We start from the raw sequence: 15,957 nt of genomic DNA, 5'->3' as shown, positions 1-15,957 counted from the left end.
AACAGTCGGTGAGTACTTGATAAGGGTAGCGGTCGTTGTCGTCGCTCTCGAACGTAACCTCGAGCGAGTTCGTTCGATCGAGAAAGAAGAACGCCTTGCTCACGCGTAAATATATTTATTTATCTCCTCGACCGATCGCGCTAGCTGTACATGTGACAAGTGACATACAGACAGCAGTCAGCTGGTTGATTACTTGAAGAAACAGTGCACCGATGAGCCAGTGACGCGTGCCATGAATCCGAATAAGTGTTCGGCTGGGATGAAATCTGGCACTGTTCTGGCTGGAAATACTGTTTATACTGAAATTTTATGAGCGAAAAACACTGCTCCAGCTGGAAAAAACAGGCAACCAGCTAGCCGTTCTTTCCCAGCCGAACAAGCTCCGAGACTTCAGCCCTGTTTGGTTACCCCTCCTAAAAACTCTAGGAGATAAAATTTGTCTAAAGAACCAAACACCCCCTTCTAAAAGCTCCTAAAACTTTAGAAGGGGTCAAAAACTTTAGGAGTTCCCCCCTCCTAAAAGTTCCTAAAGTCCATCCTGGACCCCCACTACCCCTCTCGACCGCACGCATCCTACCCCCGCGCCTCCCTTTCGACCCTGCGCGCCCCCAACGCCTACCCTTTCCACCCTGCGCACCCCCATCGCCCCCATCCCCGCCGCCGCTAGATCCGCCCTCCTCGCCGGCGTCCGAGGCCACACAGCGCCGTCCGCGCCCTCCCCCTCCGGTCCGCCGTCGTCGCCGTTTTCCGCGCCCAAGAACCAGCGGACGGACGCTCCCCCGCCGCAACATCGACGCCGCCCGTGCCCTCCCCCGCCGCCCAGCGCGATTCACTCCACATCTGCATTGGCAGCGCGATTCACACCACCCAGCGGCGCCCAGGCGGAGGAAGGTAGCACGCCAGCAACACCAGAGGTGAGGCTCCGGATCCTTCGCCTCCCGATCTCTTGGTTTGCCGCCTGCCCGATCCCAGCTCCGTATCCATCTGTCTCACTGCCAGGTTCATGTCGTTTGCATATTCACCTCATCTATTTTTGTGCGCAGGTTCCTTCCCCGTGCCATTCCCCACCGCCGGCCGTGCCCTCCCCCAACCCGGCCACGCGCATGCCCATGGACAAGCACAATTACAGGGACTTCGGCCCATTCTTTTCGCAGCCGGCCCCCTCCCTGTCCGCTCCCCGCCGCCACATGGAGCATTTGGATCTCAATTCACAGGCTGACGTCTTCCCCAACATTGAGTCCTATCAAGCCATTCTACAGGGTGATGAGCATCCACTACCTCCTCGGGCCCCTGGAGGCAGAGTCCAAGCACCTGATGGCGAAGGTCGTGGTACAGGCAAAGGTTTGCTTGGAGGCAAAGTTGGTTTTGGACGTGGACGAGGCAAAGGTTTGCTTCAAGGGAGTATTGGCAGTCGTGGTGTAGGACATTTGGGAGGAGGACGTGGTGCATCTTCCTCTGCAGGCCATGGCTTTCACAATCCAGTGGATGTAGATGCCGGTTGAAAGCTCTAGTTTGGTTTTGGTTAATTGATGAAACCCTAAGTGCTAATCTAGTTTATCAAAGTGATTATGAGATATGTAGCACTACTCCAAGTGATGAAGCAATGACGAAGATCATGACAATGGTGATAGCATGGTGATGATCAAATGCTTGAACTTAGAAAAGAAGAAAAAGAAAAACAAAAGGCTCAAGGCAAAGGTATAAAATATAGGAGCCATTTTATTTTAGTGATCAAGACACTTAGTGAGTGTGATCACATTTAGGATAGATAGCCGTACTATTAAGAGGAGTGAAACTCGTATCGGAATGCGGTTATCAAAGTGCCACTAGATGCTCTAACTCATTGCATATGCATTTAGGATCTAGTGGAGTGCTAACACCCTTGAAAATATTTGTGAAAATATGCTAACACATGTGCACAAGGTGCTTTCGAGAAAATGAAATGTCTATTTTCTATTGCGCCGGATGCAAAATTCTTGGTAGTTGGCACACTTGAGCAAGGGTGAAGAAGTTAGAGTTGAAATGGAGTTGGTCGAAATGATGCTGGCGTCGGTCTACTGACCGGACGCTGGGTCACTCAGCGACCGGACGCTGAAGGGCTGCGTCCGGTCGAGCTATCAGACGGCACAGTCGCTAGGGTTGAGCACCGGACGCTGGTCTGCGTCCGGTCAAGGTGGACCGGACGCGTCCGGTCAGAAAAAACATGCCTCGGGGAGCTTACTGGAAACGACCGGACGCTGGGGCTTCAGCGTCCGGTCAGTTTTACCGGAGCGTCCGGTCAGCTTCGTAGCCATTGAAATCTAACGAACAGCGTTTGAAGCCGGTGACGCGTGGCGTCCATCGGGCGACCGGACGCTGAGGGCCAGCGTCCGGTCAGAGCGCGTTTTGCCCAGTGAAGGGGTATAACGGCTCTATTTGATGGGGGCTCTATTTATAGCCCCATGGCTGGCTCAAAGGATAACTCTTGCACATTTTCATTGACATAGCATCCTTGTGAGCTTAGCCAAAGCCCTCCCACTCATCTCCATCATTGATCCATCATCATTGTGAGATTGGGAGAGAATCTAAGTGCATTGCTTGAGTGATTGCATCTAGAGGCACTTGGTATTCGTGTTGCGCTGCGGATTTCGCTTGTTTCTCTTGGTGGTTGCCACCACCTAGACGGTTGGAGCAGCGGTGAAGGATCGGCACGAGTTGGTGATTGTTCGTGGCCGCCTTCGGTGATTGTGAGGGGAGTTGTACCTTCCCCGGCGGAGCGCCGAAAGGTAACTCTAGTAAATTGCTCGTGTCATTGAGTTACCTCACTTGTGGGTCGGTTCTTGCGGTGTCCTATCGTGTGGACGAGGTTTGTGAAACACCTCTTAGCCGCCGAACCACCAAGTGTTGGTCGACACAACGGGGACTAGCGTGTTGGCAAGCACGTGAACCTCAGGAGAAAAATCGGTTGTCTCTTGTCATTTGCATTCTCCCGGTGATTGGCTTGATCTTCATCTTGTGATTGGTTCATCCCCTACACGGCGGTATAATCACCCTACTTACTTGTTTACATTCTTGCAAACTAGTTGATACAAGCTCTTTAGTGTAATTAGAATTGAGAGCTTGCTTTATTATTTACATTCATCTAGTTGAGCTCTTTGGAGTAGCAAGTTTGTGTGCCTAAGTAATCATTGCAACTAGAATTGTTGGATAGGTGGCTTGCAACCCTTGTAAAGCTAGAGCAAGTTTGCATTACGCTATTTGTCATACTAATCAAATTGCTCTAGTTAATTTGTAGATTTTTAAATAGGCTATTCACCCCCCTCTAGCCATATTAGGACCTTTCACCGGTGACGAAGAAGATAACGTGCCATCTGAAACACAGTCTCAGGTAATTGCCTATACATGGTCAATGCTTCTCTTCTTATGTATGAAATGTATGGTTGCCATATGGAAGTGAAATGTATGCTAGGTACTTGTGGATGTAGATAGTGAGTTGTGATAATTAGTGATGTACTTGTGCATGCATTGCCTCTCTTTTTTGTCACTATCGTGGGTATCTGTATTCATGGTTCCAGCGTATTGATAACTGAAAAAAATGAAGTCATAGTTTGCCCAGGTATATGTTTGTGTTACCACTCTGAAGGATGAAGTAAAAATTTGATGATATTGCTTAATACTTTATAAACTCAAGACAAATGTAAGTTTCCAGTACGATATTTGTTTCTGTGGATAAATATGAACACTCTAACGATAGCATTTGAGAGATGTGGAATGTAGTATATGTTCCTTTCTTAAAAATAAGAAATTGTATAAGTTTTTACCAGCACAGTACCACTTCTCATCTTGGTTCAACTCTTCATTCCCACGATGTATGCGCCACTGGTACCTAAAACAGCAGTGTGAAAAGGATATCTTTCATGATCAGAACAAAAGAAAAAAGATAAAGAAGCTCTTGTGTCGAATTAAATTTTGGTTTGTCTCAGATTTTCTGATAGGCCTTCTATTTGTTTCACTTTCAAATGCTAACTATCTCAAGCGATCTAATGACAGATTCTAATTTTGCTGGCAATCTCTTCAAACACTTGGCTGCAATGTTTTTCTCCATTTATAGTGGTAGCAGTATCTAGGAGAAGTATTTGTATTTTTCCCCATTTATCATCAAACACTTGTCATCCTGTGACTGTCTTCTTGAAGGGTCTTATCCTCAGTTGCTTTTCATCATACTCCACTTCTGCCTCGCATGTTCTCATTATTACAACACTTGTTCTATGACTTAAATAATCCATGATTTTATAATTGTGCAGGCAAGTACTACATTGTTGACTCGGGTTACCCGAACCGACCGGGATATTTTGCACCGTACAAAGGAATCAAGTACCATCCGCCGGAGTTTAGACAAGGAGTAATGCCAAGAGGTAAAAAAGAACGGTTTAATTACTCACATTCTTTACTTCGTAATGTCATTGAACGGTCGTTTGGAGTTCTAAAGATGAAGTGGAGGATTTTGCTTGACCTTCCTAGCTATCCAATGCAAAAGCAAAGCCATATAATTATTGCGTGCATGGCAATGCATAATTTTATTAGGGATAGTTTTTTTGAGAGATGTGGACTTTGATTTGGTTGATCATGATGAGAACTATGTTCCATTCGCCAAAGGATCCTCTTCTGATGGTAATGTGTCAAATGTACATCATGGAGACGAAGATGTAAACATGAACGAGTTCCGTGATTGGATAGCCGATGGGTTATTTAGTAGATCGTAGGTGTCAACTTGTAATGGTGATTTTATTGATGTGTTGAATTGTTTGTATGGATGATGTATGGACACTTCCTTCCAATTGTATGAGTGTAAACATTTGTATGGACTTTTTTTATTGAATGGAATAAACATATTTGGCCGCCAGCAACAACAAAAAATCGGCGCCAGCAAGAGGAGGTGGCACGCCAGCAATACAAGGACGTGACCAGGGGCGCGCCATGCAGGCGCATGTAGAGAAGGAGGAGGGGTAAGGAGGAGGGCTGCATGGTCTTTTTGCCATTACATTTATTGCTTTTAGTCAGTTTTAGAAGGTGGAATCAAATACTCTTTTAAGAGATTTTAGAAGGCTGCCTAAAACTTTTAGTAGCTAAAGTTTTAGGAGCTTGGAACAAACGGGGCCTTCACTGATAGTATTTGACTCCCTCTCTCGGTGACCTTTTTGTTTGGACTGACCCGCAGGCCCAGTACTAGTACATGCAATCCGATACATGGGCCAAAAGCGAGGGCCCTACTAGTCCAAGCACCAGCGCGCGCTGGCAGGACCCGCAGCCTACTCAACCCGCCAGCTCAGCCCAGACCAAGCCCACAGAGAGATCCGCGGTACAGTCCAGTCCAGTCCAGCATGTGCTGCGGAAGGAGCCTCTTCGCGTCGCCTGGCCTCGTTCGAGTCAGCCCACTGACCGCACCGCTCCCGCAACGCAAAGCACACGCGGCCCCCCGCGCCCCGGCGGCCATGTCGTCCTCGCAGTCGCCGGAGCCCTGCACGACGGGGACGCCCTCCCCGGTCCTCAGCGTCCGCATCGTCTCGCTCGACTACTACATGGCGCCGCCCCTCCCGGGCTTCGGCTTCTCCCGCAGCCCCTTCCACGGTGCGCTCCCTCTTCCCTCGCCGCCCCCCACCCTTCCTCTCATTCCTCCTCCGTCGGCGACCTGCCTCGCGCTGAATTTCACTCGCTGCGTGCCTATCCCGCAGGAGAGGAGGTGGAGGAGGTGCCGGTGGTCAGGATCTACGGCTCCACCCCCGCGGGCCAGAAGGCTTGCCTTCACATCCACCGGGTGCGTAACTGCGTACCACCCAGCTTCTTCTCTCCCAACGTCCTGTCTCTGTCTGCACCTTTTTTTTTGTTGCCCCCGAGCCTTTCGGTGCTCGTCTTCCATCGCGGGGCATGTGTGGCACGGTTCGGGCGTGTGATTCCCCTGTCTGGATTTGAATTTGAAAATTTGGAGGGAACTTGCTCTCTGTACCGACCGCACCAAACTGGACTGCCTAGGATGCTGCTGCTTGGGTCCATCAGTAGCCCGTGGTCATTCCATTGTTGATTTAGGTTGGTGGCTTGTTCGTTACCTGTACTAACTTAAGAATTCCAGCTCAATGCCCTTGCATTCCCTGCTAACTTTTTCACTGAATGGCCGGCCTGGGCTGAAATTCAGGAATAACTTCAGTTTTGTTCTCCCAAGTTCATGTGCATGGAGGCATGGAGTAGTTTCTTTATATTTGACGATTACTGTATGTTGCTATTTTCCTTTGCAATCAGATTTTCCTGACTGTCAGACGATGATCTGTTCTCACCTCTAGTATTTTGAATCCCTAATGTGTGAAGTATATATACATATACTTCAGCTGTCCACCTACAGTTTCCCTATGATTTCATCGTAAGCTATTTCATCAGTGCCTGATTGTTTCAACTAGTTTGTAAATATCTACTCTCTCTTTGGTGTTCAGGTGCTGCCATATTTTTATATACCTTGTCCAGAGGAGCTGCTCTGTAATCTAGAAAAAGGTGATTTGCAGCTTGTTACATATGCACCCCTTGTGCAGATTGGAGACCGCTTATGCTTTTTAATGTTTTCATGCCACTTGTTATATTATTTCTTGTTGTATTCTACGTGCTGTTTATAAATTTATTAGATAGGGTACATGAATCTTGCGATTGTATCCATTTGCATGCAGATTCTTACTGAGAGTTTCTTATGGCCTAGTCATGAGATTTTAAGTAGTGTTTTTTTTTTGATAATTTTTGTTAGGGGCTCTTGCGTTTTTACCCTTGTTTTGTATCGAAATTGTGATTTTGCCCCAGTTTTTTTTGACTTTGTGAATTTACCCCTATGATTTCAAAACGAAGCACCAGTTTGCCCCTGCTCCGTCATCCACCCCTAACGGTGTTAAACTTTGTACAAAAAGACATGAATGCCCATGCGATTTTGTCCCTGTTTGTTATGCCTAATTGTGATTTTACCCTAATTTGGAATTAGACTTTTTTATTGTATGCCTAATTGCAATTATTTGAACTTAGATTTAATATTGATAAATATTCAAAATTTTGGCAGCACCTTTGCTATATTTTGCTAGCACCATGACAACAATATGAAGCACATATAAAACACATAAGAAAAATCATGAAGAACCACAACATTTCAAAGTCTACCATACAGCATATCAACATGTCCACAAAAGTTATGAAAAAAAACATGTCCACAAAAGCTATAGGTCAGCACCATGTCACATGTCCACAAAAGCAACTGCGCCATGTCAACATATCCACAAAAGAAACAAGTCTGCACCATGTAAACATGTGCACAAAAGCTACATCCATCTCATTCAAGGACCACCTAGAGACCTAACAAACTAGCTAGCCTTCCTCCTGTTCACCCTCCTCTTCCCCTCCCTCTGAAAAGCATTGAACAGGTTGGTTAGTAATGATTACATCAACAAATAAGTACACCAATACAAGTATAACTTACATTGGCTCACTGCTGCCCTCTCCTGATTCTCTTCCTCTTCCCCTTCCCCTTTCCCTTCCTCTTCCTCTTCCCCTTCTCCTTCCCCTATCAGTAGCACTTGCACTAAAAAGAGAGAAAACATGATTTCAATATTATCAGATTATGCCACGAGTAGAAGTGAGCACCAATAGAACCATGACTTACATTGGGTCATTGTTGTCATCTTGTGATCCATGTTGTGAAGAATTGAGCCTTCTCTTTTGACTAGCAGCGAGACCTCCTTGGCAAGTCTTGGCTAAATGCCCTGGTTCATGGCACTCAGAACACAATCTTCTTTTCTTGCTATTGCTGACCTCATCATATGCCTTGAACCTAGACTTTTTAGGTCTCCCAGGTTTCCTTCTCAATTTAGGCTTATGGATTTTGTAGCATAAGTCAACATGTGCCCAAAGATCTTTGGATGTCATTGGAATGAAAGTACCTGCATATGCCTTTCTTAACCTTTCAACAGAGAAGTATTCATGGACAAAGTCATCCATTTGAACCTCTCTACTAAGCTTTGCAATGAAAGCTAGAGCATGGCTGCAAGGCTTTCCAGTCACTTGCCAAGCCCTACAGGTACATGTCTTTAATTCCAAGTTAACTGCATGTCTAAATCAGTTGACTGTCACTTCTGCTTTTCCAGGCCCACAAATTAAGACATCATGGTCCTTAATGGCCTTCAATTTAGCATTCAGATCTTTGATGATATCTGGGATTATTTTTTCAGACATCTTTCTAGCATTCTTTGATCTCAAGACAAATTTCTCAATGATCATTTGTCTTATCTTGTCATGCATTTCCACAATTTGATGTTCCTTTGTTTTTGACACTCAACTATTGAAACTCTCAGAAATGTTATCGTTGATGTAATCTACCTTGCAATCTTCTGAGAATTTGCACAAGTTGTAGGGCAATAACTATAACTGCATTCTCTGCAATCAGAATGTTGAGGAAACTGCTTTCCACCTAAGCAGCACGGATACGGATACGTGTATCGGTATCGGACAGATACGGATACGCGGATACACCATTTTTTTTAGAAAACCTGATACGTGGATACGTTTTATTATTTTTTTATAAAAAATAATAATAAAGGGCATTAAAATTATTGGCAGCGTATGTATGATGCTCTACTACAATCATTTCACAGCTTCTAGTTGCTACTTCTACCTGTGCCTCCAGTTGGAGGGGTATTTTTGGCATATAAATGTACAGCATGTCTTCCCTGCCTGTGCTTAGCTGGGCCCAAGATCAGATTTTTTAATCTTCTTTCTCTCCCCCAACATTCTTTCCCACACGGTGCCCCTTCAATCAGACGTCTACGCGACTGCGCTCCTGCTGGCCTACTCCTCGCAGCTCCTCCTCCATCGGCGCCATGCCTTCCTCCTCCCATGCCGGTGACCGAGGTCCCTCTCGGCGCAGGCGGCCGAGCGACCATGGCTGCGTCCCACTCCACCCCAAGCGTGTGGCCAGTTTGCTTGAATATATGTGTGCTGATTTTAACGTCCATTTGTGATGATTTTTCCACTTACAATGTGTACAGGACACTTTGTTCAACCCTTACGCACTTAGCTGTGGGCATCTGTTCTGTAAAGCCTGTGCATGTGGTGCTGCTTCTGTGTACATCTTCCAGGGTGTCAAGTCGGCACCTCCAGAGGCCAAGTGCCCTGTATGCCGAGCGGTATGTGAGCAATCCTACTTGCTGCCACACATCATTCTTGTTCGGTCTCCTTGTTGCCGTGAAACGTATCTTCTATTAGTGGTATCTTCCATTTGTGACATGTTTTCTTTGATCACCTTTGCTAAATCGTCGAGGCAAATATAGTTCCTGTTTTCTTCTCAAAACAATGAATTGGTTTAGTTTTTTCTTTTACATCACCATAAATTACCTTGGCATTCATGCTACGTTCTAAACAATGATTTGTCCCGTAAATACATGACGAAGTTGTATCCGTACACTGTTTCATCTTCAATGGTGATGATTTGGATTTGACGATCTTTAGGTTGGTGTGTTTGGTCGCGCCGTGCATATGACTGAACTTGAATTACTCCTCAAGAGAAGGTATTGGAATCTAACCTGCACCTTTTGTGAGAAAGAATTATGTGTGTTCTTTTGAAAACATAATTAAGTGTGTTCTAGATCTAACTTGCATCTCTTGTCTAACCAGGGACAAAGATTACTTTCCGCAGAGACTGCGCTAAGAGCTGGTGAAGCAGTCCAAAGAATACTGGGACTCACAGGCAAGGCAGTGCTATCGATGGGGATTTGAAAGCTACATTGTTTTTTACTGTTGTAACATTAATGTTATCAATAGTCACCAAGATGGCCATCAAAGCTGAAGGTTATCTGGCTAATTATATCTGAAGGTTCTCTGGCTAATTACAAACAGAAATTGACATAACAGAAGCCGATCCCATCGAAGAAGCAAGCAAAAGCAGTTGCATCCTATCATTCTCCACCTGGTTCAGATTTCAAGGATTTAAAGGCCTATTCTGCTGATATTAAAGCTGACTGATAAGCCGGCTGAAGCTGTTTTGTTGTGAGAAATAAATATCGTAGATTCTAACTGATAAGTTCAAACAAACATGCCCTAATTAATTCCTTTGTTCCATCCATTGAATGATGGAACTGTTATGTATATACCAATGATGTCAGCTATTGTATTTACAACTTACCTATGTACTGATTATTGGTGTTTTTTTTTTGCCTGTAAGAGTGAAGTCAAATGTTGTGCTGCCCTTAACTCCGTTTTAAGTACCAGAACACATCACGTAACAAACAGCACTTGAACTCGATCGGATACATCCAAAATTCCAAATGGTTGCTGGCTCATACACGAAAGAACCGTCAGACGTGAACAAGCAAAGGAGTAGTGCGCGAAATGTTAAGTTGCTTACCTGTACTAGTTGTCTGGATCTGTTATTCACAGGCAATTTCAGTATATTTCGGTACTGCTCCTATATAGCTACCTCAAGCTTTCAAGCGTCAAACATCTAGATGAGGAATTTCACAAAAAAACCAGAAACTTCAACCAACAGATCCGTATGTGTACATATACTCAGATTGTTGCAAGGGAATCAAATTGTACAGGTAGCATAGGTTCTGTGAGATTTTTTTTTTCGGCTAAGATACCCAGCTACCTAGTGTATCAGATTTCAGTCAGAAGTTGAGCTTAAGTGCTTGTTTAGTTTCCAAAAATTTTCCCAAAAAATTTACAGTAGCCATCACATCGAATCTTGCGATACGTGCATGGAGTATTAAATGTAGACGAAAAAAAAACTAATTACACAGTTTGGTTGGAAATTACGAGACGAACGTTTTGTGCCTAATTAGTCTATGAATGAACAATAATTGTCAAATAAAAACAAAAGTGCTACAGTAGCCAAATTCCCAAAATTCGCAAACTAAACACAACCTAAAGATAAGTGCCATGCAAACAGCGTACCTGTACTGGTTCCACCTGCCATTTCAAGGCTTTGGATGCATCAGTATCCACGCAAATTGAGGTGGATAGAACGTATCCAAACACACCCTCAGCCCTTCAGATCAGGAATTTTACACAAATTTCCGATTGAACAGATTGGGCAGTCCAACAAATCTGAACATGTACAAGCATAAGCAGACTTGGTTTGAATACAACATTTTTTCACAAAAGTTTGGAGTTTGGACCTGTAAGCTCATCAGCCTGGATTCAGGTATTCAGGAGTCTGAAGTCACTCTGATGAGGTCTGAACACTGAAGCAACCTCCCCGCCGCCGTAGGATTCGAACACCAACGGTCCAGATCTCGCTGGACTGTAACACTAAGGCCCCGTTTAGATGCGAAAAGCTTTTAGCTACCGTAGCACTTTCGTTTGTATTTAGTAAAAATTGTTTAATTATGGACTATTTAGACTTCAAAGATTCGTCTCGTCAATTATGAACAAACTATAAAATTAGTTATTTTTTTTACCTATATTTAATGTTCCATGCATGTACCGTAAGATTTGATGTGACGAAAAATCTTGAAAATTTTTGAATTTTAGGTGAGATCTAAACAGAGCCTAACAGCAAGTGAGGGTACGAATCCCACGCTCCTTCACCATGTTCGCTTGCTTATAAACAATCGTAAATTTCCAATCAAGAACGGTGTTTTTCTCTCGTACCAAATCAATCTGCAGTAAATAATTCGCGATCCTTTACCACCTTATCCGCTCTCGACGAGCTGGAAAATCCGTGAGCTCAGCAGAGAGAGACGCCGGCAGCCAACAGCCAGCGATGGCGCCGCCCGCCGTCGCCGTCGCCGCGTCGGCGTTCCCATTCCGTCTCTTCTCCGCGGAGGCGCGCCGCAACACCAGGAGCGGCCGAGGCAAGCAGAGCGCCGCCAGGCCGCTCAAGTCCTCGCCCCCACCTCGCCCTCCCCCCTCCTCCTCCTCCGTCAGCGGTGGCGGCGTCGCGGCCACCACGTTCACGCGGCTCCCGCTCCGCGACGCGCCTGAGTCGGCCGAAGTCACGCTCGACCGCTTCCCCACCGCCCCTGCCAACTCGGGGGCGCCCGCTCTCACGCGCGGGAGTGTCCAGCGGCTTGACGAGGAGTTCGAGGTGGGGTTGGGGCCCAACTCTGTCGCGCGGATTCCTCTGCGGGACTCGACGGATGGGGTGGAGCTCACCATTGGCCAGTTCGAGGCCCGCGCGGCCGGGAGGAAGAGCACTGGCGGTCCCGGGTTTACGCGGCAAATGGTCGAACGCCTTGACGACGGCGGCGAGGGGGAGGAGCTCGTCGTCAGCAGCCTCGACGTGTTCGAGGTCAAAAGGGGCAGGAGAGCTCGGGCTCTTGTTCCCGAAGTGCTCGACGACGATGACGACGTCGTGGTGTTCGACCCGGACTACGGCGTCGACAGCGACGAGGAGGAGGAGGAGTTCGAGATGTTCCCGTTCGACCAAAGTCATCATGAAGAAGCTGGTGCCGTTTCACTTGCGGAGCTCGGAGAGGTAGAGTACGGCGACGGGGAAGAGGATGACGACGACGGTGACGAGGTTGTAGTGTTCCACCCAGACTACCACGACGACGAGGACGAGGAGGACTTTGAGGACGACGGCTACGGGGATGAGAACTCGGAGGGAGGGGATGGGGAGGCGAAGGAGAAGGGCTTGCCGGCGGTGATGCGGTGCTTCGACACGGCCAAGATATTCGCCAAGGCCGGGGACGGCGGGAACGGCGTGGTGGCGTTCCGCCGCGAGAAGTATGTGCCGTACGGGGGCCCGTCGGGCGGCGACGGCGGCCGCGGCGGCGACGTGTACGTGCAGGTGGACGGGGAGATGAACTCGCTGCTGCCGTTCCGCAAGTCCGTGCACTTCCGCGCCGGCCGCGGCGCGCACGGCATGGGCCAGCAACAGGCCGGGTCCAAGGGCGAGGACGTCGTGGTGAAGGTGCCGCCGGGGACGGTGGTGCGGACCTCGGATGGAGGCCTGGAGCTCCTGGAGCTGATGAAGCCCGGGCAGCGCGCGCTGCTCCTCCCCGGTGGCCGCGGCGGCCGTGGCAATGCGGCGTTCAAGTCCGGGACGAATAAGGTGCCCAGGATCGCAGAGAAGGGGGAGAAAGGCCCAGAAATGTATGTTCTCTCTACTATGAACTTGACATCATGAGTATTTTTTCTAGATAATCTCATCATGAATGATTGGAAAGATCAGTTAATGTGCAACTTGTTTTTATTCCTAATGCACTGCATCTGGCATTGCTTAGTTCGTGGAATTTCCCAGCTGCTTGGATTGTTTTGTGATTCGCATTGTTAGATGTTGGAGGAATTTCTTGTGCTTATAAATTTCCGACTGATAATATTGATGAGTCATTTGTGTAGCATACAGCTTCTCACAAAGAGCTGAATGCCATTGAACTGAAATACATGAATGACTATAACAGTTATCCACAAATAATCCATCTCTATGTTTCGCTAACATACAACTTTTTGGGGATGCTGGTGTTTGGCAGGTGGTTAGAGTTGGAGCTAAAGTTGGTCGCTGATGTAGGGATTGTAGGTGCTCCTAATGCTGGGAAGAGCACTCTCTTGAGTGTTATTAGTGCTGCCAAGCCAGCTATAGCCAATTATCCTTTTACCACATTGCTACCAAACCTTGGTGTGGTCTCATTAGATTTTGATGCTACAATGGTAGTTGCTGACCTTCCTGGCTTATTGGAAGGAGCTCATCGTGGTTATGGTTTGGGTCATGAGTTCCTAAGGCATAGTGAGCGATGTTCTGTCTTGGTATGTTCCCTTTTCCCTTCTTTACTCTAATCTTAATATTTGCGTCAAGTTCCATATGGTTATGACAACATAAGTCACGAGATTATATCTTGGCATGGCTGTGCTGATAATTGTTTTATTGCTTGTTGGAGCATTAGGTACATGTCGTCGATGGTTCTTCACAACAACCAGAATATGAGTTTGAGGCAGTTCGCTTGGAGCTGGAGTTATTTAGCCCATCTTTGGTTGACAAACCCTATGTGGTGGTGTTCAACAAGATGGACCTTCTAGAGGCATCTGAAAGATGGAATACATTTAGGGAAAAGCTACAGTCTGAAGGCATTGAACCTTTATGCATTAGTGCAATAAACAGGCAAGGCACACAGGATGTCATTCATGCTGCTTACAAGCTTCTGCAGAAAGAGCGGCAGAGGATGAAGGAAACTGAAGGTGCTTACTTATCCTCTCAGTTTAGCTATAGCTGTGGACAGCCACAATAACTTACTCAAGGCTGAAGCTGGTTTTACACTGTGCTTCATTTCTTTTTGAGATTTTCATCTTGAAACTATATACTGCTGCAGGATGGAGTGGGCCAGAAAATCTGAACCACGTGTCTGATGCGATTAAAAAGGAAAGACGTGCACCCATGAATGAGTTTGAGGTTTTCCATAACAAGGGTACAAATACATGGAATGTTGTTGGAGCTGGAATCGAGCGTTTCGTTCAGATGACTAACTGGCAGTAAGTAGTTTTTTTCGCAGCGCTAATTGTTGGTGCCACTACACTACACATCTTGTAACGTCGTCTCCTGATGAAGGTACTCGGATTCCTTGAAAAGATTTCAGCATGCCCTAGAGGCATGTGGTGTCAACAGAGCTCTTAGCAAACAGGGAATTAAGGAGGGCGATACGGTGATGATTGGTGAGGTATATATGCACACTAATCAGAGCACAATGGATCGCTGAACTAGAAGAACCACAAAAGGCCAGCTGTCGCATTTCGTCACAGCACGCAAATGAGTTATCACTTTCAATAAGAATTGCTTTCTCTGCAGATGGAAATGGTTTGGAACAACGACACGGATAGAGCACGTCCGTCAAAGACGATGAGCACACAAGATGATGCTGTCCGGTGGCCTGAATTTGGCTAGAGCAGTTATAGTTCTTGAGGTTGTTTGTACCTGTAGAGGTAAGTCTTAGTGAAAAGCTTGGCACTGGCCTTACTGGAGCATCGGTTCGCATAATAAAAACAAAAACTTCACTGAAGCACCGAAGAGCTGAAACCGTCTGCAACGTGTTTGTGAACCCATACGCATGCACTTTCTGATCCTCTTTGTTTGTTATTAGTCTGGGATTTTGGGTACATTACCTCATTATCCACTCGCTTGACGTTTGGCAGGAAGATGCCAGTAGTTGACGTGCAGGAAGCAGGATGCAGGTCTTCGTGCAGTCTGCAGTCTGCACGCATTTGGCATGGTTTTGAGAGGAAGAGGAGAAATGTTTCAGGTCAGTGCGCGCTCTGTAGCGCTAAGATGCTGTTGTTGTGATACGCGCAACGCGCTCCAGGGAAGAGGGTTAGACGACGGTGACAGGATCCGATGGTCGGCAGAAGTTGTAGGGGAAGATGAGCAAGCTCGATGCGGCGATTTACACGCAACCCGAGTCCGTGAGAGTAGATATGCAAATACTCCGTATGTAATAACTTATCAAGAAATGGAAATATCTTCTTTTGCAATATGACGATGTTTAGTGCACAAACAGGACAATGATAGATTCAATACACTTAGGTCTTTCTTATTAAAAAATGCAGTCATTGACATCTTAGGGAGATCGGAAATGCTCACACCTGGGCATCCGTTCGTCCGGATGCTTGCTTACTGGGCCTGTGGACTGGCCCAGTCAATCGGCCTCTGGCCTCCCCAACTCTTGCGCGTAGTCCAGAGCATTTCCCCACTCCTGACCATAGCGGCCGCTTCCACCGCGCTGTCTATGTGCAGCGGCTGCCTCCACCATGCCGTCCGCCCGCGTCCACTCTGCCTCGCCGCCACGGCCATCCCCCGCCACGCCACATCCAATGCCACGACACCACCCCGCGTTGTGCTCCCATAGTCCCATCCCACCTCGCTTGTCGCGGCTACTGTGTTCACCGTGCCACCACCACCCTGGCCCCACCAGGAGGTTGCCGCCGGTGCTCCTGCACTAGGGTGTACGTTGGGCTGTGTTCTCGATGTTCCCC

General features: G+C 47.0%; 2 protein-coding genes across 2 annotated transcripts; both read left to right on the top strand.

The window, feature by feature from the left end:
* Window positions 1–5,471: 5,471 nt before the first annotated feature.
* On the top strand, window positions 5,472–9,945 carry LOC136533047 (probable E3 ubiquitin-protein ligase BAH1-like 1). Its single transcript, XM_066525613.1, has 5 exons — window positions 5,472–5,607; window positions 5,712–5,794; window positions 9,045–9,182; window positions 9,505–9,563; window positions 9,670–9,945. The coding sequence occupies exons 1-5, from the start codon at window positions 5,472–5,474 to the stop codon at window positions 9,701–9,703; spliced, it is 450 nt and encodes a 149-aa protein (XP_066381710.1). The 3' UTR covers window positions 9,704–9,945.
* Window positions 9,946–11,716: 1,771 nt separating this feature from the next.
* Window positions 11,717–15,513, top strand: LOC136533049 (probable GTP-binding protein OBGC1, chloroplastic). The gene is made up of 7 exons (XM_066525616.1): window positions 11,717–13,092; window positions 13,470–13,743; window positions 13,881–14,172; window positions 14,304–14,463; window positions 14,540–14,648; window positions 14,777–14,910; window positions 15,121–15,513. The coding sequence occupies exons 1-6, from the start codon at window positions 11,759–11,761 to the stop codon at window positions 14,870–14,872; spliced, it is 2,265 nt and encodes a 754-aa protein (XP_066381713.1). The 5' UTR covers window positions 11,717–11,758; the 3' UTR covers window positions 14,873–14,910; window positions 15,121–15,513.
* Window positions 15,514–15,957: the final 444 nt, after the last annotated feature.

This window comes from Miscanthus floridulus, unplaced genomic scaffold, assembly GCF_019320115.1.
Source record: "Miscanthus floridulus cultivar M001 unplaced genomic scaffold, ASM1932011v1 fs_776_1_2, whole genome shotgun sequence".
Lineage (NCBI taxonomy): Eukaryota > Viridiplantae > Streptophyta > Magnoliopsida > Poales > Poaceae > Miscanthus > Miscanthus floridulus.
This window is presented reverse-complemented; position numbering and strand designations above follow the sequence as displayed.

What these genes read in the sequence shown, in the direction of transcription:
- LOC136533047 (XM_066525613.1), top strand. Translation starts at nt 5,472, where the DNA reads ATGTCGTCCTCGCAGTCGCCGGAGCCCTGCACGACGGGGACGCCCTCC. An exon ending in CTCCCGCAGCCCCTTCCACG is followed by an intron (nt 5,608 to 5,711) that starts GTGCGCTCCCTC and finishes CCTATCCCGCAG; the next exon opens with GAGAGGAGGTGGAGGAGGTG. An exon ending in AGTGCCCTGTATGCCGAGCG is followed by an intron (nt 9,183 to 9,504) that starts GTATGTGAGCAA and finishes GACGATCTTTAG; the next exon opens with GTTGGTGTGTTTGGTCGCGC.
- LOC136533049 (XM_066525616.1), top strand. Translation starts at nt 11,759, where the DNA reads ATGGCGCCGCCCGCCGTCGCCGTCGCCGCGTCGGCGTTCCCATTCCGT. An exon ending in GTTCAGATGACTAACTGGCA is followed by an intron (nt 14,464 to 14,539) that starts GTAAGTAGTTTT and finishes CTCCTGATGAAG; the next exon opens with GTACTCGGATTCCTTGAAAA. An exon ending in ATACGGTGATGATTGGTGAG is followed by an intron (nt 14,649 to 14,776) that starts GTATATATGCAC and finishes CTTTCTCTGCAG; the next exon opens with ATGGAAATGGTTTGGAACAA.